Source organism: Phycodurus eques, chromosome 5 (genome assembly GCF_024500275.1).
Source record: "Phycodurus eques isolate BA_2022a chromosome 5, UOR_Pequ_1.1, whole genome shotgun sequence".
Classification (NCBI taxonomy): Eukaryota; Metazoa; Chordata; class Actinopteri; order Syngnathiformes; family Syngnathidae; genus Phycodurus; species Phycodurus eques.
The window spans coordinates 17,578,255-17,606,067 of NC_084529.1; the positions used below are offsets into that span (position 1 = coordinate 17,578,255).

The following is a 27,813-nucleotide window of genomic DNA, read 5'->3' on the forward strand; positions in this document are numbered from 1 at the left end:
ATCACTCTACCTCTGAAAGTGACTCTTATGTTCACCCTTGTCCAAGTCCTGATTAGATTTTGTTGCTTCTTTGCTCTGCTTCTGTTTGCTAGTTTTATGTCCAGTTTTTAGGTATTTTTTAAATATTTTCCTCAGTATTCTGCCTTAGATTCAGCAAAGCTCCTGAAGCCCAAGGTAACAAGTGACCGTACGGCCACGGGGTTGTTCCCGCCATCAGTGTGCCTGCGACTGCACCACCAATGATCGACACCTACGAATCAGAATCAGAATCATCTTTATTTGCCAAGTATGTCCAAAAAACACACAAGGAATTTGTCTCCGGTAGTTGGAGCCGGTCTAGTACGACAACAGACAGTCAATTTACAGAACACTTTGGAGACAGAAAGACATTGACAAAAAAAAACAGTCACTGAGCAGTAAAGGGTTGCTAGTTATCTGGTAATGCCGGTACATTATTTATTTATTTATTATTTATTTATTTATTTTTGACAATTGTGCAAAAAGATTCACAGTCCTCTCGAACTTAGAGCAGTTCGAATGACTAATATTGCAATAGTCCGGTGCAATGACCAATGTGCAAAGGGCGCTGAGACTTCAACGAGTGTATGCGGTTTAAAGTGACGAGTAGTGCGATAATCTGGGACAATGTTGGTTGTGCAAATGTTACAGATACTCCTCAATTAGTGTCCAAATGGAGCAGATGCTACTCTGGCATGAGTGGCCAGTATATGCAAATACTGCAGCATGGCGAGACAACTACAGTGAGTGCACGAGTAATACATAATTGGCCCCACAGAAATGTGAACAAACTCAAGTCAGAAAATTGTCAGCATGTTGTAATGGAATTGTAGGTCAGGTGTTTAAGAAGAGAGAAGAAGCTGTTGGAATGTCTACTAGTTCTAGTTTGCATTGATCGGTAGCGCCTACCTGAGGGAAGGAGCTGGAAGAGCAGGTGAACGGGGTGCGGAGGGTCCGAGAGGATTTTGCACGCCCTTGTCTTAGTTCTGGCAGCGTGCAAGTCCTCAATGGTGGGTAGGGGGGTACCGACAATCCTTTCAGCAGTTTTGATTGTCCGTTGCAGTCAGAGTTTGTCCTTTTTTGTAGCAGCAACAAACCAGACTGTGATGGAAGAACACAGGACTGATTCGATGACCGCTGTGTAGAACTGTCTCAGCAGCTCCGGTGGCAGGCCGTGCTTTCTCAGAAGCCGCAGGAAGTACATCCTCTGCTGGGCCTTTTTGAGGACGGAGTTGATGTTGGTCGCCCACTTCAGGTCGTGAGAGACTGCAATTCCCAGGAACTTGAAGGTCTCGACGGTTGACACAAGGCAGCTGGACAACGTGAGGGGCAGCTGTGGCGAATTATGCCTCCTGAAGTCCACGATCATATCTACAGTCTTGAGCGTGTTCAGCTCCAGGATGTGTCGGCCGCACCACAGCTCCAGCCGCTCCGCTTCCTGTCGATATGAAGACTCGTCACCGTCCTTGATTTGGCCGATGACAGTGGTGTCATCTGCAAACTTCAGGGGTTTGACAGTCTGGTTCGCTGAGGTGCAGTCGTTCGTGTAGAGAGAGAAGAGCAGCGGAGAGAGGACACAACCTTGGGACGCCCCAGTGCTGATGCTGCGTGTGGATGAGGTGGCCTCCCCCAGCCTGACCTGCTGTGTCCTGCCCGTCAGAAAGCTGTAAATCCACTGGCAGATGGCAGGTGAGACGCTGAGCTGGAGAAGCTTGGATGAAAGGAGTTCAGGGATTATGGTGTTGAACGCTGAGCTGAAGTCCATGAACAGGATCCTCGCCTAGGTCCCTGCACTGTCGAGGTGTTCTAGGATGAAGTGCAGTCCCATGTTGACTGCATCATCCACAGACCTGTTCGCTTGGTAGGCAAACTGCAGGGGGTCCAGCAGGGGACCTGTGACACTCTTGAGGTGGTCCAGCACGAGACGTTCAAAGGACTTCATGACCCCAGATGTCAAAGCGACAGGCCTGTAGTCATTCAGACCCGAGATTGCAGGTTTCTTGGGGACTGGAATGATGGTGGAGCGTTTGAAACGGGATGGAACTTCGCACAGTTCCAGAGATCTATTGAAGATCTGAGTGACTGACAAAACGTGATTTTTTTAAAAAATTACAACCCCCTCTTTAAGATCCTAAACTTCAGAGGTTGTTGCATTTGAGACCAACAATATTTACCTGAAATAGAGGCCGTCGCTTTAATAGACGTGTGCCCCCAATTAGTCTCCTGTGGTATTGTCCAATAAAGATCAGTTACCTCCGTTTTCCCCACAGAAAAAGAAAACTGTTGTCCATTCGAATTTGGTTGCGCACCAAAACAGCAGCACCTAATGATACATAAACTCTCATAAAATTCTGTCCTAATGTTCTATAAAAGATGACTTTTAACGTATGTTAAGATAAGTTTCCAGAATGAATACTGATGTTCCAGTCGGCTGTGACATGTTTCGCGCCACAATATTCTGTGCGTCCATGGTTATGTTCAGAGTTGTTGTTGTCATTCTCTGCATTTCTCCCTACTTTTTATTTGGTTTCCATTTTCACTTGACATCAATTGTAACATTGTTTATTATGGTTACAAAAATGATACAATACAAATAGGGCAAAGGCCTTCATCCTAATAGACAAATACGATCATTCCTTCCTCAGTGGTGAGTCACTGCCGTGTGAGTGTGACCTCCTTCTCAAGTTGGCATTTCACAGTGGAATGCAAATTGACTTGTAAAGAAGGAGCTTTACCCTCTGACAAGTCAAGTAAAATGTCTTTCTAATAAATTGGCAGGGTCAAGATGCACTAACTTCTCACCATTCATGTTTAGAATACCATATTTGGTAATGTAGGTGGCTGTTAAACATAGAAATCCACCCACATGAACCTCAGGCAGGAGAACCATGCGATTGCACTGAGCCAAGCAGGAAACCACACATATTGATAATAAATTCACTTGAAAATTAAATATCACCACTGATCTATGATTATCATGACCTATCTTTATAAGGATAATAATAAATATCAAAAAAGTTCTACTTTCCTTATGATGTAAATGAATGAATATTTATGTGCAGTATATATTGTATTTATAAATTCATATTCATTTTATGTACATAATGTAGTTTGTACAATGTTTTAAATGTATATTAAATATATCTATTGTACATTATATTTGCTAAAGATCTATTTGGAACTGTGAAGATAAGTGGTTTAGAAATGCATGCATGGATGCTTTAAATTCGTTTTTAATGAAAATTCATTATTTTACAAATGAACAGTTGTAAAATGACAAATGTAAATCAAATTTCATTTTAATTAATATTGTTGTTCCCCTTGTTCTTGGGTGTTTTGAAAGGCCTAAAATATGATGATGATTATTATTATTTTCACTGCGCACTATGCACTATTTATCAAAGAACTCATGAACACAGTACAATCTTATATCTATTTTTACTGGATTTTCCCCCTGTGATCATTGTCAGTTTTTCCTCTCTGCTGGTCCTCCTTGCGCGTTTCTCCCCCTTTTGCTTCATCTCCTGCCCTGGTTCCGCCTATGTCGCCGATCCTGTGTAGCGGAGGGTGTTTTCTTTTCTTTCTTTCTTTTTTTTTTTTTTTTTTTGTTAAATCTTTTATTGGGCCTGTGAGTTAGGTCGTTCCTGAGACCAATGAGATCCAGATGTGGTTCAACACTGTGACAGCAACCGTTGAGAGAGGGAGTGGGGGGAGAGAGGGAGGTAGGGAGGCAGAGAGGGAGAGAGAAAGAGAGAGACTGTATGTGTGTATGCTTCTGAGTGTTTGTGTTTGTATGTAAGAGAGTGTGAGAAATTGGACGATTGAGCCAAAAGTGACACTGTACGTTTGATTCCTATTTTTCCCACACACGACTATTGACTATTAGCCACTATTTTTCCCACACACGACTATTGCCAGTTTTGGAAATCACACTTATGAATGTTTGTTTGTAATATGTGCCCTGTGATTGAGTGGTGACCAGTCCAGGGTGCACGCAGCGTCTTACCCAAGGTCAGCTTCGATTGGATCCAGCTTGCCAGCGGCCCTAATGACCCTAATGAGGACAAGTGCTATAGAAAATGTTGGATGGATGGATGTTTGACTGTTAATTTTTTGTTTTATAGGGGCTTCTTTCTACACTTGTACAACAATTAAGAATGTTAAAAACTGAAACATGTGAGGTGCATTTGTGATGCCAAACATCATTAATTCATCTGAGGGACTGTTTACATGCATCAGTAGGTGCTGGTGGTTTGGGTAGAAAAAAAGAGTTTGCATGGTTAATGTCTTTTTACACTAATGTGAGCGTTAAATACGTTAAAATGTTAATCAAGGTTATATACTGGTAAAGGTTTGAACCTGGAACACATTATTTTCTATTGCAATGCCACAAATTGTCTTTTGAAGGTTCTACATCATCATTTGTGGACTGATCGCGCTGTAGTAGCAGCACGTTAGCCTAGCGGTTAGCACGAATGTATCACAGTTTTGAAGTTCGGAGTTTGAATGTCGGCTCCCTCCTTCTCGCTGTACTTTTGTGGTTTTTTTCGGGTACTTCGACTTCATCCCACATTCAGAAAACATGCATGTTGGGTTCATTGAATACTTTAATTTGTCCATAGTTGTCAGTGTGAGTGAGACTGCTTGCATGTGCCTTGCAATTTGCTGGCAACCAGTCCTGCGTGTACCTCGCCTCTCACCCAAAGTCAGCTCAAGCTTACCCATGACCCTAAGTGCAATTAAAAAAAGGGATGGATGTGCAGCCCTGCAGGCTAAAGGTCATGTGGTTCAAGAGCCATTCAGTTTTGTGAAAGCTGAACAAATGTGTCACGAGCCACATTATAAAAGTGACTGCCAGTAGTAAAGAAAGACAGTGAATCACACTTTTTAAGGGTGCGGTCCAGCACAGTGATTTAAAAAAAAAATAAATAAATAAATAAAAAAATGTAAAAAAAAAAAAGATAATAATAAATATTTTTGCCTTCTGCTTTTTCCATCGTTCCTTTCCCACAATCTGCTCAGGTTCTTCCACACCAAATCCATGTAAGCATACCTTTAACAGACCTTTCTTTGAGTTGGAAGCTTACAATCACAAATGAATAATAAGTTGTCCCAGGATTTATAATGAAGAAAGAATTTAACGACAACAGCGTTTTTAAACTGGTGGCGAAACGAGACAAATGTGTTGCAAATGCAGCTCGTAAAGAGCTGGAGAGAAGAAAGATTATAGCGGTTGTGTTTAATGACTGCACTGAATGTTCAGTCAGTAAATGAGGTCAATGGCAGGCTGACATTTCAAAAGAAAGGAGTGGTCTTTAATAAACTGGGAAGGAAGTGAAGATGTAATTGAATCCGTGCTTATTGGGTTTGATTCAGGGGATAACCAAATGTTTCATGATCTTATTTCCCCTGCTTTTAACTTAAGTCCAAAATATACCATCTTCACTCTCCACGTTCTTTGAGGCTCTTCAGCGTCACAGCCACGTAACCATCCACCCCCTTTTCCTGTCCTGTTTTTCCTCCAATAGAGGGATCATGCCATAAAGAAAAGGACAGAAAGAATGCTCCGTGTGAAAGAACTTTTCTAGTTTTTAAAGTTAGCAACAGACTGTACATTAGTGCCGCCTACGTTAGGGCCTGGAGGAGAACAGCGTCGCCTGGCACGTCATGATTTTAAAAAGAAATTACACGAACATGTTTAAGAGTGCAGCAACATGGTGTAATAGTGGTTAGCAAGTCTGCCTCACACTTCCGAGTTTGGGGCTTTGAATCTGGCTGCGGCTTTCGTGTGGAGTTTGCATGTCCGCTTATGTTTTTTTCTAAAACATTCATGTTGATTTCTTTGAAGACACCAGTCCAGCATGTTCGCCGGCTCTCGCCCAAATCAGCATATGCTCCAGCTCACTGGTGTCCCTAATGAGGACAAGCGCTATAGAAAATACATGGATGTTTAGGATTGTGTGCTGTGTTGAGTCTCATTCTTGTGAACACGAGTGTATTTCACACTGTCTGTTGCCATGTTTTCGTCTTTTTTTTTTCCTGTGTCGCTTTTCTATTCGAAAGTATCTTCCTTTTGGCTCTCAAACTCTAAAGCTCAGAAGAACTATTCTCATTGACCCTAACATGCTAACACAAGCAGCTAGCCTTTTAAGATAACAGATGCTTTTACCTTTGTTTCCAAATGTAGGTAGGTCATGTAATGTTTTGTTTTGTTTTTTCTATGGGGAAAACGCTGTGTTGCGAGGGGAAATTGTGTTTGAGCTAATTTTACCGTCCTGCTTTGAGGAAGCTATTTCTTTGCTAACTAGCCAGCTCCTATTTTGCTCCTTACCACAACTCAAAAAGAGTTTATTAATTTACTCAGGAAAGAGCTAATCGGACAAAAGTTTGTACAGTACAAGCTTGCAGCATTTTATTATTTTCATGTATCAGTTCTCTGTGAAACAGGCAAGAGATTTGAATTAAAGGATGCTTAGCTAACAGTTGCTTTAGCAGGCTTCCATCTCGATCAGTAGGTCAGTTAATTTACTGACCTACTTCGAGTAAGCTGTATGCTAACGAGCAAGCTCCCATTTTTCTTCAAACCTCTTATAACTCAAAAACAGTTTATTCATTTACCTGGGAAAGAATATCTGACAAACGTATTTTACAAGGTGGTGGTATTTTATCATTTTAACACTTTAGTTATCTGTGAAACAGGAGAGCTAACTCAGTTAAAGCATGTTAAGCTAACAGTTGCTTTAGCGGCTCTGCAGCTCGATAAGTAGGCCAGCTCATTTAAAAAAATAAATTTCATCAACTACAGCATTTGGCTGGCTGGTGGAAAATGGTATCAAGGTATTTGATCGGTTTTTTACGACCTACTTTAAGGAATATATTGCTATGCTAACTCTCTAGATTATTTGAAAAAAAACAATAAATAAAAATTGGGTGATTAATTTACCCGAGAAACTGCTAATCGGACAAAAGCATTGTATACGCTAGTAGGTAGAACAAGCATTTTCTTATTTTGAAGCCTCAATTCAGATGTGAATCAGGTGAGGTAACTCAGCTAACAGTTGCTAAGCTAACAAATGCTTCATCAAGCTTCCATCTCATTTAGTAGGTCAGCTAAAGTTCTTTTGGGGGGGGGGAGGTAATATACAGCCACTGTGCTGGAGGCAAACAGTATGAAAGTTATGGTATTTGAGTTGATTTTAAACCCCCCCCCCCCGCTTTGAGGATGATCCAGACATACGAATTGATAAAGCTTGGTTACGCTTATGTCACAGGTGTCAAACTCAAGGCAAATCTGGGCCGCAAAGTCATTTCATGTGGCCCGCGAAAGCAAATCATCTGTGTCAACTTAAATGATTCTTGCTCAAATTCTCATAAAATAATAACAATAAAAAGTATCGTTGAGACATTGCAAGCATTTTCTGTTTACAGTAATGTGAACAATAGTTGAACAAACTATTATCCTTGACTGCTGATTTCAAAACTAGGTATCCATGAATTTGTTCTGTGTATGTTATAATATTATGAGGTGACTAAACATTGATATGGTTTGACAGTCAACGGCCCGCTGAGGGAAACCATGACTAAAATGTGGCCCGCGACAAAAATGTGTTTGACACACCTGACTTACGTCGTATAACAATTTGAGAAAAGGATGTGTCCATTCCAAAAAAAGTCATTTATTTTTTACTAAAATAAACAGCAAACTCCAGCAGCTGCCAGCATTTCATTATTTTAAATCTCCATGAAACAGATAAGCTAACAAAAGCTAAGCTAACCGTGACCTAGTTGGCATGCTTATACCTGAGTTTCCGAATGTAGGTCACCGAAAGGTTTTTGGTAGCTGATGGGAAAATACTGCTGCTGTACTGGGAGGAAGAAAATAATAAGATTTTTGCTATTTCAGATGATTTTACCCCCTGCTAACAGGAAGCTCCTGACATGCTAATTAACCCGCTAGTCCCCTCAGTGCTCTGTTTCCGCCTAACACGCTAAATCCTGTTTCGGAAATAGCTACATGGTTTGTTTCCTCTTAGGCTGAGGGGAAAAGAACTATAAGCAGGAGAGGAAGAAACAACTGACTAATGCAATATGACAGCGTGGAAAAACCTGGGGGGGGTGTGGGTGGGGGGGGGTGAGAAGCAGACATTAGCATAACGTTATTTGGCAGCCAGTACAGAGCTGCGCATTTTCATGGACATGCGATCTTAGCATATGTGCAGCTACTGTAAGTGCTTAGTGATTTAACCTGAGTTAGCACTAATGAGGTAGTGCTGCTACCATATGGCACTACGGGCTATGCAAAAAAAAATTAAATTAAAACAATGTAATTATCAGCAATATGAATATGATTTTCAAAAATCTGCAATGCACTGAATCCGAAATACGTGAACCACGATATAGCGAGGAAACACTGAACACCCAAAACTTTTTTTTTTTTCATTGTCCGCACGTCAACAATGAGAAACGTTGAGAAATAATGGTAAAAGCATTGTAAGACATCAGGTTTACAGGATATTGAAAAATGTATTTATTTATAATGGGAGTCAATGGGGAAATAATTGACAGAATGCCAAATTCTGGTGTAATGCTGTATCTCCTTTTTCAAATGACTTTGGCCCTATTTCTAATGAAATTGGGCCATGGTGCCATTTTAAAGTTGAACTTGGTCAAAACCTCTACCATCCATTCTCAACACCGCTTATCCTCTTCAGGGTCGCGGTGGTCAAAACTTGGTGCCCAAATTTCATCCCTGTAACCTTTGTCTTTAAATGCTTTGTCTTTGATCAAAATGTCATAGTGATCAAAGTATGCAGAAAATGTCATCATAGGGAGGTACCACAGCTCGACAGAGGACATATATGCAAAACGCGCTCATGGAGAGTGACTGCTATGGGAGGCAGTACTTCCAGTATGTTATCACATTTACGAGAACACCACCCATTCAAGGTAACAATATATTACAATAACCTTGTCTTGAAATGAACATTTGCAACCAGCTATGAGAGTTAACGTGACTACAGTTGAAATAAATACAATGAACTCACTACAGTGGCAGATAACTAGCGTGGCTTACATATGTTCGTTTCTGCTCTGTTACTTCACAAAACGGAGAACAGCAGAGAAATACCTACAAATTTTGGGAGGAGTAAGTACTTTTACTGTTGTACTACGTTTGTTTTTGTGCAGAAAATTTTAATTGTTTATTTACTTTCTACATTTACTAACATATCTACCCAGCGTGTTCAATGGGAAAAAGTTATTTTTGTAAACATTCCAAAATAATACATTTTAGAGCTGTAATTGCAATACCATGAAACCGCAATACTTTTGCTCTGGGTTATCTTACCGTCAGAATCTGATATCGGTCCATGCCTGGCCTATTGTTTAGAAACAAAATGTCTATACAGTATTCAAATTTGTTACCCATCAAGCCTTAATCAACGCCTTCCCCTTCGTGCTCTAATTCGGCTTCATCTGCGTGTGCTCTTAATCACGTCCACTCCTCCAGCTTCATCCATCTTTTACCTTCCTCCTCTCTCATCTTGTGTAAGATCACTTTACTTTGTTACTTTGCACTCTTCTCGCCTCACCTTTCTTTGCCTTCCGGCCCTCTCGCTTCTCCCTCAGTCTGTCTCTTGTCATCTTCCTATCCTGTCATCTCCGCCTTTTATCTGCTGGTGAGGGCCCCAACACATCCCGAATGAGAACCTGCATGCAACCTCTTGAGGCCCCTAATGATGGATGTATAGATGTGTGTGTGTGTGTGTGTATAGCAATGAAGCTTCCATGAATGGAATTTGGCAGTGTGGTGCATGGTTGACGTGTGTGTGTGTGTGGGGGGGTTTGGAGCTTCCTGGCCCAGGAATACAACACCCTTCACTTCCACGTATAAACACACGTGGCCACGTCACATCATCACGAAAAGAAAAACAGTTGCAGTTTTGAACTCCTCATTTCCCCATCTGGGCAACATCATAACAACAATAAAATGCCCCTTTTCTCAATGCAAAAACTAAAAATAATAATAATAATGGTGATACATGCTCTTTATTTGACAGAGGCAATATCAAAACAAAAACATGTTTCAGGCAGTAGATCGGCATCTGCAAAAACAACTACTGTAAATGCAATGCAGCAAATAAAAAATATACCTTCCCTTTTCTCTGGGAAAAAAGGTGACATAATCATTCATTTATTAATGTCAGACAGGGTATCAACACATTTCAAAATGGTTTTTAGTTAATTATTTGACCTTGACAATTATTAGGAGGATATTCTAGGCCCGGGTCAAAAGAACATAATATTTTTGCATGGAAAATTAACAGTATGTAAGGGTTAATCATACTTCTTGAATGGCCTGAGCAAGCTGCAGCAACTGTCTGTCATCAGTGACCTGATGGTGGCGATCTCCCTGTTGTCTCCTCGCAGGCCTTCGGGAACGCTAAGACGGCCCACAACAACAACTCCAGCCGCTTCGGAAAGTTCATCCAGGTCAACTACCAAGCAAGTGGCACTGTTAGGGGGTAAGACACACTCATATGCTCAATCAATAAAAACTACATGTTAAGCGGTGACAAAAGTACCCACACTCTGTACTTACATATGTACAGACACTTGTTTAAAAAGACTGGTCAAAGTAGAAGTACTGATTCAACTCCTGTATTCTTAAGTAAAAGTGAAAAAAAAAAAAAGACTGAAATGTACTCAAGAAAAAAGAAGAAATGTATACCTGAAAAATCTATTTAAGTACAATAACAAAGTATAGTATTTGTACTTTGTTACCTTCCACTACTGATTACAAGCACCTAATTATTAAAAACATATGCATGTGTGTGGGTTCAGGGCATATGTGGAGAAGTACCTGCTGGAGAAATCCCGTCTGGTCTACCAGGAGCACAATGAGAGGTAAGAGACGATTACCACAAGAGTCCCTCGAGAGTCACTTCTTGTTTATGTGTCACATGACCAATGACAAGCCCCTTTAGGAGACACTAGAAACAAGTTGAGAGCCAATACAAAAGCTGTGTCAAAAATTAGTATTGAGCTTGTATTTTGCAGTGGTGTATAACTGTTTTTTGGTTCGTGACCAAAATCATCTTTCCCCATTGTACTGAATGGAAATGCAAATAAGCTGTTCAAGCCTCCTGTAAAAGACAACGAAAACATTTGTAATGTGTTTTTTGATCAGGAAAAAATATTGCACTTAATAAAACATACAGTGGACCCCCTATACTTGCGGTTTGGCACCTGTGGATTAACGTATTCGGGGACATTTTTCAAATTCTTCAAGATTAAAATGTTTTTTTTAATTTCCTTTTTTTTTCCTATTCAATAATTGTTTTGGGTTATATAAATAAATAAATACATTTTACATACATTAATAACATAATTAAATTTAATTTAAAGACTGAAACAATCACATCTGTGCATCATGATTAATTCATTTTGACTCCTTGTGGTGTGTGTGACTTGGCCACTGGGGGCAGTATAAGGCTACGTTCACACTGCAGGGCATGATACCCAATAGGGGATTTTTTTTTGTTAAATCCGATATTTTTATGTAGTCGTTCACATTACAAAAACAAACTTGCCTTCTACTGTGGACGGAATGAGTGCGTGACTGAGCGTGACGTCACATGCATCCGCATAAAACAGGACGTGACGGCCCCTTGCGTAGGTCTCGTCATGACACATTTCAAAGACTTATGCAACCGGAGCCAACATTTTCTTATATTTATCAGTTCTCAAGCATCTTCTTTTCGCCATTGTCTGTTTTCTGTTCCTTCATCTTCCGCTGCTGATGTCGCGTGTCTGTTTTGTCGAATAATTCCGACATTTGCCGCCTTTTGATGACGTATACATGGGCTGAGCGCGACTTGCGCACCCATACTGCGCTCGCTTCGGATACATATCCGATTTATATCCACATATGAAAGAGGCCCGGGTCGTGAAAGAATTGGAATTGTACTGTTCAGATTGACATGGAAAATATCAGATACTCTGTCACATTGGGCACAAAAAAAAAATCTAAATGGACTTGCAGTGTAAACATAGCCTAATGGAGACACAAACGAAGAAAAATTTCACAGCTACTGTGACTCAGTAATTGTTCTACTGTCTGTCTACGTGTTGCTGCCCCATTGGTGTTCAAATATCCGTTGATTAAAGGGTTATAACACCACGACACCGACGCTATTCGTTAGCCCGTCTATGGTCTTTCCCATTATATGTTAGCATTAAACTACTGGATTTTAAGGCCAATTTTTCACTAAAAGTCAGCCGTATTATCATCTTTGTAAAGGCCTTATTTTCGATGCTCCTCTTGTATTGTATCGGGTGATGTCCTGCAATCATAAATCACACCAAGAGGAAATATGAGCCGAACGCTTTCTTGTCTTGGAGATGAAATGTCAGATCCATATTTCTTTGAAAAAGAAACTCTATCCTGAAATGGCCTTTATTTCCTCAGCATCAGCGATTGTATCTCATGACCGACCTGGCAGGCAGACTTTGCAATTTTGCTTTTTAATTGATTTTTGTGCACAAATAATAGTTTAATCAATTTGAAATATAACCGGGGAATAAAAACAATGCACGTTTTTACTTATTTTTTGTTAATATTGTCCCATTTCGACTTAAAATGAAGAACTAAACTGGTTGGTTAACTGGCTGATTAGTTGATTGGCTTGTTGTCTAACTGGTTTATTTGCTTGAAATCAGGGGACTCCAAACATTATCCATCTCAGTTTAGGTAGCGAAGCAAGTCGCAATTGATATTAGTGACATCCAGTCTTGTTTAAAGTACCTGTTGGGAAAAACGCATTGTAGTAAAAGTATACATTTTATTTAGGAAAGGTAGTGGAGTAAAAGGGAACGTTGCCATAAATATGAATGATGAAGCAAAGTAGAGTTGTGAAATGTTTACTTAAGCACAGCAACAAAGTATTTCTAGTCTTACTTTACATGACTGGTGATATTTTGTTTAACCATTTTTCTTGGAGTTTTCAACTATTTGAAGAGCTGCTAGTTTAACTGCTGGTTCAACTGGCCACCGAAGTGCGCTTGTTTGACTGCTTTTGTGTTGTGTGCAGGAACTACCACGTCTTTTACTACCTGCTGGCTGGAGCCAGCGAGGAGGACAGGAAGTCCTTCCACCTGCTCAAACCTGAGGAATACCACTACCTCAACCAGGTCAGTACTACACATGTACTGTAGTACGTATGTAGTATACAGTACCAGACAAGTCACATCATTCCGTGTCGGTCCGTTTCAATTTCACTGCTAACAGAGTACATGACAAATATCTAATTTAATATTGTATAGTACAGTGGTACCTTGACTTCCTTTTTATCTTCTCTTCTTTTTATCATGTTTTCGTGCTTCTTTTCATCTTCCCATCCTTCCTTTCTTCCTTATGGTATTCTCTCAATGCCCCACTCCTTCTTTTATCTTCTTTGAGACTTCAATAATTTTTCTTTTTTCCTTCCTTCCTTCCTTTATTTCCCACCCTTCTGCTTTCCTTATCACTTGACTTCAACTTTGCTTTCCTTTCTCGCCTCCATCCCGTCTTACTTATTTTCTTATTTCCATCCGTCATTCCTTCTTGGCTTCTCTTCTCCTCCTTCCCCTTTACCTTCTTTTCTTGCTTATTTTTGTTTCTCCATCTTTCCTTCCTGTCTTCTTTCCTTATTCTGCTTCCTCTTTTACCTCATGGTTTCTTTCTTTCTTCCTTCCTAATTTGCACTTGTCTTTTTTCCCTCCTTTACTGCCCTTCTCTTGCTTCCTTAACTCTTCACTTGATTCCTTCCTTCCTTACTCAGCCCTTGACTTCAACTTTCTTTCCTTTCTCACTTCAATCCCGTCTTGCTTCCCTTCCTTCCTTCCTTCTGTCCTTACCTCTCTTCTTCCCCTCTCTCTTTTACCGTCCTTTGTTCCTGTTTTCTCTCCTTTGCCCTCTCCCATCTACCTTATTTACATCCTTCATTCCTTCCACCCTTCTTGCCTTCAACCCTTTTTTATTCCATTCTGTCTTATTTCCATTTTCTTCCCCTTCCCTCTCCCATTTACCTTCTTTATTTGCTTTCCTATTGTCCTTTTTTCCTTCCCCCCTTGTTTTTGCTTTCCTTCTTCCTTCTTTCCTTTATTACCACTTTCTAGCACTCCTTCTTTCCTTCCTCCCATCCTGTCTTACTTAGCAAGTCCATTCGATTCCACATTTATTTATTTACTTATTAATGTTATTCACCTTGCTGCAATCTGTGGTGTCAAATGCATCAGCGGAATCGTTGCAGGCCCTTCGTGGCGTGGTTGTGTGTGTGTGTGTGTGTGTGTGCCATATTCCATCTTAGCATGCCAACACACAGGGAGTGCCGCACAAAGACAAACGTCTGTTCATCTTTTTGGGTTTCCCAAAAAGTATCGCTTTCCCCATCCAATGCTCCTCCATTAATCCCCACAACACGCACCCCCCTTTACTGTTACTATGCAGTACTGTTTCCATGGTAACAGTGACTCGTGGAGTTAAGCTCGCGTGCCGAGGCCGCTGGCAGTCAAGTGTGTTTGTCTCAATAACTCACTCACACGCACACACACACGCATATTCATCCATATTTAGCTTTTTCCTCTAGATTTTGTTGCCAGCATGTTGGTGTCCGTCCTTCTCTGTCCATCTGTCTTAGTGTTCCATCCCAATTATGTCTTCAGCTACAATTTTAATATATGGTACTTGTGATGATATTAGAGTCATTCCCACTATTTTTTTTATTTTATTTACTGAATTACGATAATACCATGTGTCGGCAAGTGTTGGAACTTGATTACAGTGGAATCGTCAAAGTTTTACCTGGCCGTGTTTTGCTTTTTCTGTGTGTGTTACTTATTCCAAAATGATCAGGCTCAACAAATTGTGTTTAGAGACCTCACAATACACGTTGTCACTTGTTATTAAAGTGGCTTTTTTTTTTTTTTTTAAATTTAATTATTTTTTTTATGTTTTACTACTGGTTCAATTGATTAGTCGGTAAGTCGACTCTACTACTCCACACTGATGTTTAAAGCTTGAAGTTAACTCATCACAAATCATGTGTTTGTGGGATCTCGTCTTCAAATCTGCCAAAATTACCCTGAAACTGATTATTTGCATTTCCATTGTTTTCTGTGGAAAAATCGGAGTAAACAGTCTCTCAATTCATTGCTTTCAGCTTGAGAGGTTCCACTGTATATACAGTGGGTACGGAAAGTATTCAGACCCCCTTAAATTTTTCACTCGCTATATATATATGTATATATATGTGTGTGTGTGCGTGTGTGTGTGTGTGTATATACTATATATTACATATATACATATATATATATATATATATATGTGTGTGTGTGTGTGCGTGTGTGTATATATATACATATATATATATATATATATATGTATATGTATGTATATATATATATATATATATATATATATATATATATATATATATATATAATGTGCACAATTTAAGGGGATCTGAATACTTTCTGTACCCACTGTATATTTCTTTTCTGATGGCGTTGTAGTTCAAACTCTACCACTGTGTATATATATATTTTTTGTGATGGCGTCCTAGTTCAAACTCTACGATATGATCTATGTGCATATTTGTATTTTCGTCACACAAGTCACTCGTTGAAGGCCCGCATTAATTTGTGCCAGTCTGCAGTTGTTGTCATTTTGACGCAGCGAGTCGCGGTGTTGTGTGTCATTGAGATCCCGCTAACGGACTCTGCCTCACTTGCAGATGACAAAGAAATCGCACAAACTCCACTGGGACAATTACTATGAGAGCGAGCTGGTCAGTATATAACGCCTGTGTGTACGTGTGTGCACGTGGGTGTGGGTGTGCGGACCCGGCCTGATCTCAGCTGCTCGCACTCTGTACGCTGCTGCCACTTTCAGGGATATCTTAACCTTTATATACTGTTTATTGTTCATGTACATGTTGTGGGTTAATTTTAACCCAGACCAAGAAAATCTAAATTTGACCAGAACAGTATGTAGGGGTTAATAATGCCCCCTAAATTAAAAACCAAAAGAGAGATGAATCCCAATTTTGTTCTTTGTCCGTAATTTGCATGCATGATAATGAAAACATTAAGAATGTCTTTAAACTGATCTTGAAGTGCTCTGTTGTTGTTGTTGTTGTTGATGATGATCCTGATGACGTCACAACTGGAAACCACTGTCTTTAAGGGGAGAGTTCAGGACTTTGATCAACACTGCAGTAAATATGTTCTATTTTGTCTCATTGAATGATGACATTGTCAGAGATCCTTTTACAGCGTTTGTTTTTGTTAGGTTCCTGTCCTGAACTTTCTCCTTGAGTGTTTGCTCCATTTGCTTTTAAAGATGCTTCCTTTCGCTTCAATAATGTTTGCTCTTTCGATCGTGTCGACCTTACTCATTTTTGCACTTCTTTAATTTTACTACTTAGACAGCGTTCACGGATATTAGGTACTTTAAAATGTTATTTTTTCTGGTCCACCTGTATGAGGATATACAGTATTTTTTTAAAATGTATCAACTGTAGATCATAAATGCCATAATGGCATTTTTTTTTTTTAAAGTCTATCCACGTAAAAAAAACTATTTCACATCAAGAACTAGTTAGCCAAGAGGACAAAAGCAGTGATATTTGTAGCCTCAATCCTCAATGGATGATCAGATTAAATGTACTTGTGCTTATTCTTAACATCCTCTACAATGCTTAACTCCAATCCAACTAAAACAAAAAGCAAACAATAATTAAAATTAAATAACAGCTCACAATTGTGACGTTTTTTTGACATAGACGGCGGACCCCAAAAATATGCAAATGCTGGGGGGAATTATTATTATTTTTTTTAACATCTCTGTTATCTCCTTAAATATAATTCTAGAAGGTCAAAACTTTATTAAAATTCACATGCATGTGGAGATAGCGTGTGTTAAGACTATTACACTAACGCACAGTTATCTGTCCACTTCTGGGATCAGATGAAGTCCTCATGGGTTGTGACCCTGCAGTCCAAAGGGATGATGTCGCCATCTTTAGACATTCACACAAAGATCTCTTTGCAAAGAGTAAACATTGTTTGAATGTGTTTGGTTCCGGTCCTCCTCGGTCTGATGCGTGTTCGTACTGTATGTGCGCTCTTGTTTGGGTGTCTGTGGTGTTAGCCTGAGTGGAATATGTAGGGAGGGTGCTGTGCTTTCATTATTATTTTTTGGGGCTGTTGTTGTTGTCATGTGGGCGCTTTAATTAGGACGCCAGTCATGATTAAACTCAAGTAAAGTTTCCACCAAGCAGTCCAGTTGCGAAGAGTACAGTAAATCCTGAAGAGGTTTGTGTGTGAAGGAGGGATGGTGACGCAGAGTGTAAGGCACTGTTTCCCAACCTTTATTGAGTCAAGACATGTATTTTGTATTGGGAAAAACAAAATGTCACTGCACACCACGAAACAAAAATGTCACAAAAAGTGGATAAGGGGTTAATTATGTGTCATCTAGCGGAAGAACATTGAATTATTCTTGCCTGGTAATTTGCTTCGTAGTGATACGGAACGGGAGCCGAAATATACATTTCATCAGGTACATTGATTCCAAAATAAATGTGGTGGAAATTCAGACATAGTTAACATAATCGAGGGACTGGCTAATTAATTGGCCTTTCTGTTGCTCAAATTAATTGCACGGAGATGCTCTTTTGATTCTGAAGTGCTGTAGAGCTGACTTTACAGTAGTTGGAAGGCTAGCAATTATGATTTGCTAAATTACTCAAAGACAACTCAACCAAATGTTTTATATATACCTGTTAGAAAATGTCTTCCACAAACCCATGGATGGAGATTTTGTTCCCAGTCTGCCCCTTTAGATGTAGCCACCATGTCTTGCAATTTTCTCTGTTCAACTATTTAAGACATCTGTTCGTTTTGTCCTCCTCACGTGCAGGTTCTGCTGGATTCATTTAGATACAAAAAAAAAATTAAAGAAGAAAAAAAAAGAAACCTTTAAGTGTATATCTGGCCTGATTTGAGCAGAAGGACCTCAAAACATTTCTTATGCTATCATGTAGCTGCTTATCATCAGGTAAAGGGTGGGAACATATGACACAGCCAGTAAGTCTTCCGGAAGGCTTGACACTCCCATTGAACACCTGGAAGTGGAATTTGGAAGTGACCATTCTCCATCCACCAATGAACAAACTGCACTTTATCTAGTTCCTGCCTTTTGGAACCTTACCACTGCTCATGGTACACCCAATGAAAGGATGCTAAAAACTGCGTCGGTACACCTCTGCTCTTTTTGTTGTTGTTGTTTTTTTTGTACTTATTGAGAATCAGTCTAAACTGAATTGAATGGCACTGCTTGGTGGAAACTAAGCTAATGTAGTTGTACTGCTGACTTTAACCACGAGCGAGTGCATGTTTGCATTGTCAGCATATTGCAGCATAGTCAAAGCCGTCTTTGTTTCACACTTAAAAAAAAAAAAAAAAAAAAAAAAACTACACTTTCGTAATTATGCCTTAACTTCACTCCAGTTTGTTTGTCCATTTCTTAGGTTGACCAAAGTATTGGCAAACAAACATGAATGTGAATGTATCACATTGTGCTCCTTGGCACAGAAGTCCGAGTGTAGCCTTCAATTTGAAAAGTTGCTTGATTGTTCTCCCAGAGGAAACAATGCGGGGAAGAAGGACTTTGGGATGTTCGGATGTGAAGACAAGGCTGCTTGTGTTTTCTTGAGCTGGCCCATGACTTTGGATTGTGGTCGGTTAAAACATGCTGACCTGCACACACTGTTCTGTAGATACTATACATGTCAAACATTTTGATATTCACATACTGGGGCAGGGACAAGAGAACAAAAGCCCTTCATGTCTATCTTATTAACTTAAGGTCTTCGATATTTTTCATCAAAGCAAGAATCCTATTCATTTTGCACTAAATACAATGGCGCCACAGTATATCAAAAAATTAACACGTCACCAGTTTAAATGTTTATCCAATCCTCATAAAACCTAGTCTTCTAAATCAAAGCAAGAATTCCGTAATGATTCCTGACAAAGTTTGCCCAAGGCTGTCAAATGATTTTTTTGTGCATTTTTACAAGCCATAATTTCCACCCAGTCCTCATCCAACCTATTGTTGTATTGATTTTCAATGCCACCCAGCTCTATATTATTCAGTCAATTAGTTCAAATGCTGAATCAGCACTTTATCAGCTAAACATTTAAGTGACTTCCTTCGTATTTTCAAGGATTATTATGCTGTACTGAAGTAAAAATCGCGGCACTGTGCAAGACTGGTTAGCACATCTGCCTCACAGTTATGATGACCCGGGTTCAAACGCGGCCTCACCTGTGTGGAGTTTGCATGTTCTCCCCATGCCTGAGTGGGTTTTCTTTGGGTAATCTGGTTTCCTCCAACATTCTAAAAACATGCATGGTAGGTTAATTGAAGACTCTAAATTGCCTGTGGGTGCGAATGGTTGTCTGTTTATATGTGCCCTGCGATTGGCTGGCGACCAGTTCAGCGTGTACCCCGCTGGGATAGGCTCCAGCACACCCGCGACCCTAGTGAGGATAAGTGATACGGAAAATGGATGGATGGATGAAGTAAGAATCAGATTTTTCATCTGATTTGTTTGAAAAATAATTTCCCCTTGGTAATAATCTAATTACGATAATACATAAACATCAATGAACTTGTTCACTGACAAGGACGTTTATATTCGTCAAATACATTTTTCCAAAGGGTAGATGTGGAAGAAGCTGTCACCAAGCTTGTCTGTGAAATTCGGGTTGTAAATCACTGTCATGACTAACAGATCCCTGTAGATGGCAGAGTTGCATCGCTTTGGATTTGATATCAGGACCGTTTTTGAGTACACTATAAAGATTAAGTGGTGAATCTCGATTTATCATGTTGACGATGAAGGAGACAAATGTCCAAATGTTGGTAGTCGGACAAATTTAGGTACCTCACACTCGAACACAGTATGTATATGTATAGTATAAACAGTGTGTATTGCAGTCGGTAGTAGAAAGTGTGTGTCGCGAATCGTGATCGTGAGAAAACATGACATGACTGCTTTGTAAATGGCTAGCAGTGATTGACTTAACTGTACAGGCAGACGGTGTTTTAAGTAGCATTTTAACATTCCTAACTGTCATACAAAAGTAAAAATTAATTAACTGTTTGTTAAAACATAAAAACAGTAAGTCCTAACTTTAATGAAAAAGGTATAATGTGTAGATGAGTCGCATTATACTGTTAAACATTCAAATTTTGTAAAAGTGTAAAAAGAAGTTTTAGAATAAGTGTTTGAAAAAAACCCAACAAAAAAAACATGTCTTCCTTGTGTGTGTATGTGACACCAGCAGGACTGCTTCAGCGTGGAGGGTGAGGACCTGAAACATGACTTTGAGCGCCTGCAGCTGGCAATGGAGATGGTTGGCTTCCTTCCCGCCACACGCAAACAGTAAGAGCCTGCGCGTCATGACGTGCGGTTATGAAATACCTAGCTGAGAGCCCCAGCGTTATTGTTCGCTGCCGCCGGCCACAGGATGCCAGAGTGAAGCAAATATGCAGATATTCATCCACAAAACATTTTTGTGGCAGCGTATTACCAGCTCAGCACAATGCGGTTGCCGCTATGGCGACTATATGGAGGATGAAAACAATCACTTGTTCATCTTCGTTTCCCATCTCTGTCTACTGCTTTTGTCTCAGCACATCTGTGTCTGCAGAATTATAACAATACTTAATATCAACTTTCAATATCAACTTTTGCCTATGTCAGTTAGTTACGCAACGGACGTTCTGTTCTTTTATTATTATTATTGGCGACTTACTGTTGCCATGCACGAGAGGTGTCCAGTCCGTTTCATCCAAGTGCCGTATTCGGAAAAATTGAAGGATGGAAGGACCACTTTGACATTCTTCAACTTTAACCTTAAAACACGCTAAAACAAATCCATTAAGCAATTGTATATTAGTACGTATACTGTACAGTATTATAGTTATTGTTGTTATAGGTGATAAGGCAAAGCGTGACCCGCGGCCCTCTAGCCCACTAGAGTAGATCAGCCCCTGCACTAAGTAGATGTGGGAAGAGTAGCAAAACATTGTGCAATAAATAAGAGTACCGTTACTAGTAAAAAGTACTTCTCCAAATAATTACTTGACTAAGAGTAAGTATTGAGTGCAAAAACTAATTAATTTAATAAGTACTGAGTAACTGACGGGTAACATGGGGATTGTTTGTTTTAAATAGTACATGAATGTCAAATAAAAAAATATTAATATGCAATTTCAAATATTGTCGAACATAAAATAACAAATAAAGGCAAATTCAGCCACAGTAAATCGTCTTAAATGAACTTTCTTTTTTCACAAACATGTAACAGCACAATCACCAGGTAAAGATGATTAATTATGCAATTATATATACTTTGATAATGTTGAACTTCAACAGGTGGATTCATCCACATTCAAAATAAATTCTGTTTCATTACTCAAAAACGTGACTTCTGCCAACTTACATATTTATCTTGAGTGCTTTGCGTGCAACATTTTCTACAGCAAGGAACAGACGTGATGTGGTTGACCAGCTCGTATTACATTTTACAAACACAGACCAAGACAGCCTCTTGTATGTTTCTCAAGTTCCAAGTGGAGTTCTTGTAGGCTGAAATACTGACATTTTAGGCAGACATACATGACAGCGCAGGACAGAGCTGTTTTTTTTGTTGTTGTTTTTTTTGTAGTCCAGACAATTTTCTGTATGGATTATCCTCGCTTGAGTCGTTACCATCCACCTCTGGCACTAGGCAATGGGTGAATCACATCTCCACATTTAGAACCAAAAACAAGGGAAATCTATAGTAGGCTAAAAATCTTTAGATCACATGTCATTCATGGGATCTGTTTACAAATTGGACCTTGACCATTTTTGCTTCTGAAATGGAATAATATTTTTTCACCAGTTTTTTTGTTTTTGTTTTTTTTTTTATCTAAAAAAAAAAATCTCATATATAGATGAACCAACCAAACATTTTATACATGGCTGTGAGAAAATATTCCTCACCCACAGGTTCCGCTGTATAAATTTCATCATTTGTTTCAATACTGGTCTCTTCTCTGACATCAGGATTTTCTCGCTGCTGTCGGCCATACTCCACCTGGGCAATATCCGCTACAAGAAGAAGACCTACAGGGACGACTCCATCGACATCTGCAATCCAGAAGTCCTTCCTATCGTCTCGGAGCTGCTGGAGGTGAGCACATTTTAATTAAATTAATCAATTTAATTTCCTACGCTACAGTACAGCGTTATCTAGCTGGAACAGTTCAAACCATCATCATACGCACAATGTCATCACGCGATGGGATGTGACTTGATTCCAGCCAGCATCACGGGATTAACTATGCATGTGTTCTGCTTTTTGCGACACCTTTTATCTTAATTTCTTCTGACTGATGTTGTGCATTTGAGTCACATCTGTTTGTGATGTTTGACAAAAATGAGCGCAGCGTAAAGAAGAAGTGGACAGCTATGTTTGCTTCTCCAACTTTTCTCATTTGTGATCCCAACGCGGTGTGTTATATGTTTGTGTTATGTTACAGGGCTTCACCACAGCACCTTTTTCTTTTTTCTACATGCTGTATGTTTTGGTTTTTGGCTGCTTTTATTCATCTCCTCCAAAGTTATCCCATGATGTATGGTCACAGCACCACAAAGAAGCGTAGGCTGATGCATTTTCCCTCTGGAAAAAGTTGATGCCAAAGCACTTCTTTTTACTTTAAAATGGCTTACTTTAATCAGGATCCCTTGCCGAATCATGGCCATGGTCTGTCTTGCGCCAGTCTCTGTGCTATAAAATGAGTAAATCCACACTGGCTGGCTGGGAACATATGCTTGTACTAGCCCTGCACCTGCTAGCTATCTGTAGCTGGCTAGCTCTCCTTAATCATCTGCCACAATGTATGTCATGAATCTTGTACAATTTTATCCAAATTATCTGCTGTGGCCACAGTCTGCCATTAACATCCGTGCAGCTCCTCGGGCACGACCATCGAACGCCTCATTCCACAGAGATTATCGTCTCAGAGGAGACGGCTCCGTGATCCATGTGCTCAACTGCAGGACTACAGTAGCTAATTGTACGACTTTGCATGTGCGCAGTAAGTCAAAATGGTAGCGGCCAGCCGTAAACAAAGGAAGTAAATGCGGCGTGGCAGCATTGCACCTCTTTTCAGAATAAAGTAAGTAGTATGTTATTCTTTGATTCGTTGTCTCAAAAGTGAAAATTCTGAGGAGAGATTTGTTTTTTCAAGCGGACTTGTGAGTCACTTCAAATCACCACTGATTAGCCCTTTATATTAGGATTCTGTCTTTCACTTCCTGGTGGCTCCGTTAGGCGGACATGTTTATTAAGGGTCTGAACAAACAACTTCTAAAGTGTTCCGGAGGTTTCTGTCAACAAGCCAGCGGGGATGTTTTGTCTGCACGCAAGTCTTCCTTGTCCACACTTTGCTTATATGCTGCCAAGGCATTCCTATAGTAGCAACTCTCCTCATTCTGTTTGGAAAGTGTTGTGAATGAGATGCTCAGAAAAATTGCTCTGGAGCATGCCAACCTATCAAACATTATGCATTTACAATGATAATTATAGCCCTGGCTTGACAACCTAACCCTTGTTTGGAAGCCTAACCCAAGATCAAAATCCTAATTATATACCTTAACCTTGGCTTGAAACTGTAGTTTAAAACCCTAATCTGCAATGAAACCCTAACCTAGATTTTGAACACTAATTTGAAACCTTAACCTTTGCTTGAAACCCTAACTATGGCTTGACACCCTAACTCATGTTTGAAACCCTAACCTAAACTTACTCCTTATTTGAACCGTTAGCACTAGAAACCCTACGTTAAAATCTTAACCCTGGCTTGATGCGCTAACCCTTGTTTGAAACTTTAAACTAACCTAGAAATCCTAATTTGTAACCTGGTTTGAATCCCGATTTTGAAACCCTAATTTGAAATCTTATTCTGTCCCATTGTGACAGTGTTACATTGCATTGTATTTTCAATAGTTAAACAAGTACAATTGAGAACTAGTAACAAAAGAATATTGAAATCGTATTGAAATACTTCAGCAGAAACACTGATCCTGGATCAATTTTGACAAGTGTGTGTTTATTAAGGGATTAGTGGTGTGATCTGTGTTACCAAGCAACTAATGCATGCAAATATCAACCAATTGCCTTGCAGCATTCAGAGTGGTCTTTGCTCCTTGCGCACGGATTAGCCCACAGTGTGAAATGAAGTCTGATAATGCCCGCCTCACACAAACGCAGGGTTTGGTGACACTATTAGTCCTGCTGTCATAATCCCAGTGGATGGAGATGTGTCGGTCCGACATCTGGTTCTCCCACTGCGGCCCTGTCATCCATGGCTGGTCCGTGGCCAAGTTTGGTTTGCGGTTGAGTGGGCGCACGCCAGGAATACTCGAGGCCCAAAGCAGGAAGTCGTTTCCTTGCTTGGTACGCATGAGTAACTGTGGATCATAGCAACTAGTAGCTGAATGCATACCAATGACAAACCGAGGGGTAAAAATAAAAATTTAAATAAAACAACTTGTTCTAATCTCAAACCACATTTTACGCATTGCAAATACACGCAATCACTACTTTGATACCCTTACCCAAGCTTGAAATCCAAATATGAAACCTTAACCCCGTTTTTGCTCATTTACTTAATTTTAAAATTTCCTAATGTCCTGTCCTAAACCCAAATCCTGGCTAAAAACCCTACCGTGAAATCCTAACCCTTATTTTAAACCCTAAACCAAGCTTTAAACCCGACTTTGAAAGCGTAACTCTTTTTTGAAACCTTAAACCTGTCTTGATACCCTACTTGGAAACCATAACCCTTTTTAAAACCCCTAACCCTGGCTTGAAACCCTATTTTCACACCCGAACTGTTGTTTGAAACCCTTCCTGCTCACTCTAACCCTTGTTTGAAACCCAAATTTGAAACCTTAACCTTAAAAGCCTACTTTAAAACCCTAAGCCTTGTTTGAAACCCTAACTCAAGCTTAAAACCCTTTTTAAGCGTTAACCCTTGCTTGAAACCCAACTTTGAAATTCTTACCTTTGTTTGAGACCCAAACCCTGGCTTGAACCCCTGCTTTGAAGCCCTAACCCATGCTTGAAAAACCTAATTTGAAACTTTAACCGTGATTTGAAACCCTACTTTGAAACCACAGCCCTGGATTGAAACCCTAATTTGAAACTAATGCTTATTTGAAATCTAAAATATATAAAATAGTTCACTTTAATTTAAATAAGTTAAATGTATTCATAAAACATAATCAACAAGGTCATTGTTTACAAACTGTTATTTAAACCGTGCCCGCTTGTAAACCGATGTCTTGTTTTTGTCGCCCCCTGTAGGTGAAAGAGGAAATGCTGCTGGAGGCGCTGACCACCAGGAAGACGGTGACTGTTGGGGAGAGACTCATTGTGCCCTATAAACTCTCAGAGGTGACCACACTCATTTACCATAATGATCTTTTTACTGATTTAGTCAAGACAAAAGTATCCCCCCAATCCTGAAATCAAGAGAGTTCATTCTAAACATCTTACGCCATTCTACATGAACCAGGAGCTAGCTAACAAATGGATAGACAAACATCACTCCCCATTTTTTTTTTACTTTTTGTGTTCTTTCTCCCTTTCAGTCACGATGAAACCTTTCCTCTCTCCTCCACAGTCATAATTGGTACGATCCAGTTGTTTTACACCATCCTCCATGAAACAGGAAGTACCCTGCTAGCTAACAATGGACAGACAAATCCACACAAATATGGTGTCCCATGATTTTTATTACAGGAATTAATTTTCTGTTCTTGCTCTTTGAATCACAATTAAATCATTCCACTCTCCCCTACAGTCAGAACCAACAACATACAACACAAATATTGCCTGCCACAAATTAATTATTATTATTCATTATTCCACAAACACAATATTAACCAGAATACTGTATTTTGATTAGTGGTGGCACACAAAAATGGGTTTACTTCCCCTATAATATGTCCTCGATCAATCCATTCCACCTTCACCAAAATGGTACGGTCCCATTATTTTACATCACCGTCCGTGAACCGCAAAGTGGCCCGTTAACTAACAGTAGGGCAAACAGACAAAAACTCTTGGTGGAGATCCGCCGCCCACTGCGTGCCATTCTAGTTAGCACGTGTTAGCAAGGCATACAGTCTTTATCGACTGATCTTGATCTCAATCTGAAGAGACTCCACGGCGTTGGTGTGTCGCGACTTAAACACAATGCGTTATTGCGCAAAGGCCCAATCAGAAGCTGTAGTTTTTTTGGCAAAGTGCGTCAGGCATTGATTGTATTTGCGCGCTTCCTCAAGCTTGTCTGAGGGAGTTTTTCATTGTGGCCTGACCCGCACGCGCAAACTCTTATACTTTCCCCTGCAACTTCCCATTTCCTGTCATGCCAAGCGGTCCGTAAATTGTCTTTGGGGCCTCGCCCGGCTTTTGGATATGATACTCTGCCCATGTAGAATATACTTGTCAGTAGCGTGAGTCCATCACGAAATACTCGATTACTGTGCGGAATTTAATTTGCCGTGCAGCCTTCTGCTAGAGGCCGCGGGGCTATTTGTCTGAGGGAGGAAGTACTAAACACATACACAGTCTGCTTACCCGACCACCACCCACATGCACATCTGATCTGCGCACTAACAATAGTTGCGCACAACCCCCTCACCCCCACTGCTTGCAGTCATGTGCTTTCGTCTGTGGAATGTGCAGCCTCCACTGGAATATGCAGTACAGACAACAAGCTTTCACTGTAACTGTCCCTCAGCTGAATGAAAAGGCAAGACTTTTTCAAACGGGCGCTTCACTTTATTTGCAGATTGATATCATCAGGCACTGTGTGTGGTCATCTAACAAGTACGAATGAACACAACATCAGACCTCGATTGTTTGACTCTCTGCCCGCCGACCCCGCCAGACCCCCCTCACACATAATTTCCTCTCGTCGGCACATATACCTCATCTTAATCCTAACACATTGAATCCTGACCTGCTGTTGCACCATGGGAGTTACCCCCCTACACAGGCACTTTCCCAAAGGAACTGGACAAATGAGGTTCTAGAAAGAGTCCAAAACAAGGACTGTCTCCAAAATTCTGCTACAAGATTAGAAACCTAACTTTATTGATACTATCCTCTTTCACACAAAGATCTCGCAAAATTGCTTCACCAGAACCGTGACCGAAGACTTGCAAGCTTTATAGAATTGACTAAGCCTTTATTAGTTCCACAATGGAGAAAGTTTGGGTAGATACTCAGAAAAGGTTATGGATATTCGGCTTTCATTTCAGGATGAACCTAAATGCCTTTAACCTTTACAGGTGAACTTAATTTGACCACCTCTAAACTATTGAATGTACATCTCCAACCGTTTAATATTTCAGTACTTTATGCACAACTTGCTGTTGTTTAACAAAGAGCTCAATGGCAAAATTCAAAACAGGTGTTTGATCAGTGAACTGACAGAAACATTTCTTGGTTGAATTAGTCCTCTTCATCATGCTGTTCACATTTTGAGACCATGTACGAGACCTAATAATTGATAAACAGTATCTCGACAATGCAAAGCTTCAAACATGATGTCCACAGATGAAAGTGGCCACACTGTGCTTAGAGACTCACAGAGGGACATCAGCAGGTCAAACCAAA

The 27,813-nt window shown here is 40.0% G+C and overlaps 1 protein-coding gene across 16 annotated transcripts in view; it reads left to right on the forward strand.

Moving 5' to 3' along the window:
- LOC133403181 (unconventional myosin-IXAa-like) overlaps window positions 1-27,813 on the forward strand; it is a 118,643-nt gene that overhangs the window by 44,799 nt on the left and 46,031 nt on the right. For 10 of the 16 annotated variants that reach the window (XR_009768620.1, XM_061677820.1, XM_061677825.1 and 7 more), the window contains 7 exons: window positions 10,447-10,541; window positions 10,861-10,923; window positions 13,110-13,209; window positions 15,792-15,845; window positions 20,413-20,513; window positions 22,185-22,311; window positions 25,492-25,581. Coding sequence is in view for 15 of the 16 variants with exons in the window: in XM_061677820.1 (XP_061533804.1) it covers window positions 10,447-10,541; window positions 10,861-10,923; window positions 13,110-13,209; window positions 15,792-15,845; window positions 20,413-20,513; window positions 22,185-22,311; window positions 25,492-25,581 (630 nt within the window). In the remaining variant the exon portion in view is untranslated. Of the gene's footprint in view, window positions 1-8,866; window positions 8,965-10,446; window positions 10,542-10,860; window positions 10,924-13,109; window positions 13,210-15,791; window positions 15,846-20,412; window positions 20,514-22,184; window positions 22,312-25,491; window positions 25,582-27,813 lie in introns of those variants that run through there. The other 6 variants (XM_061677823.1, XM_061677835.1, XM_061677836.1 and 3 more) reach the window with 4 other exon arrangements.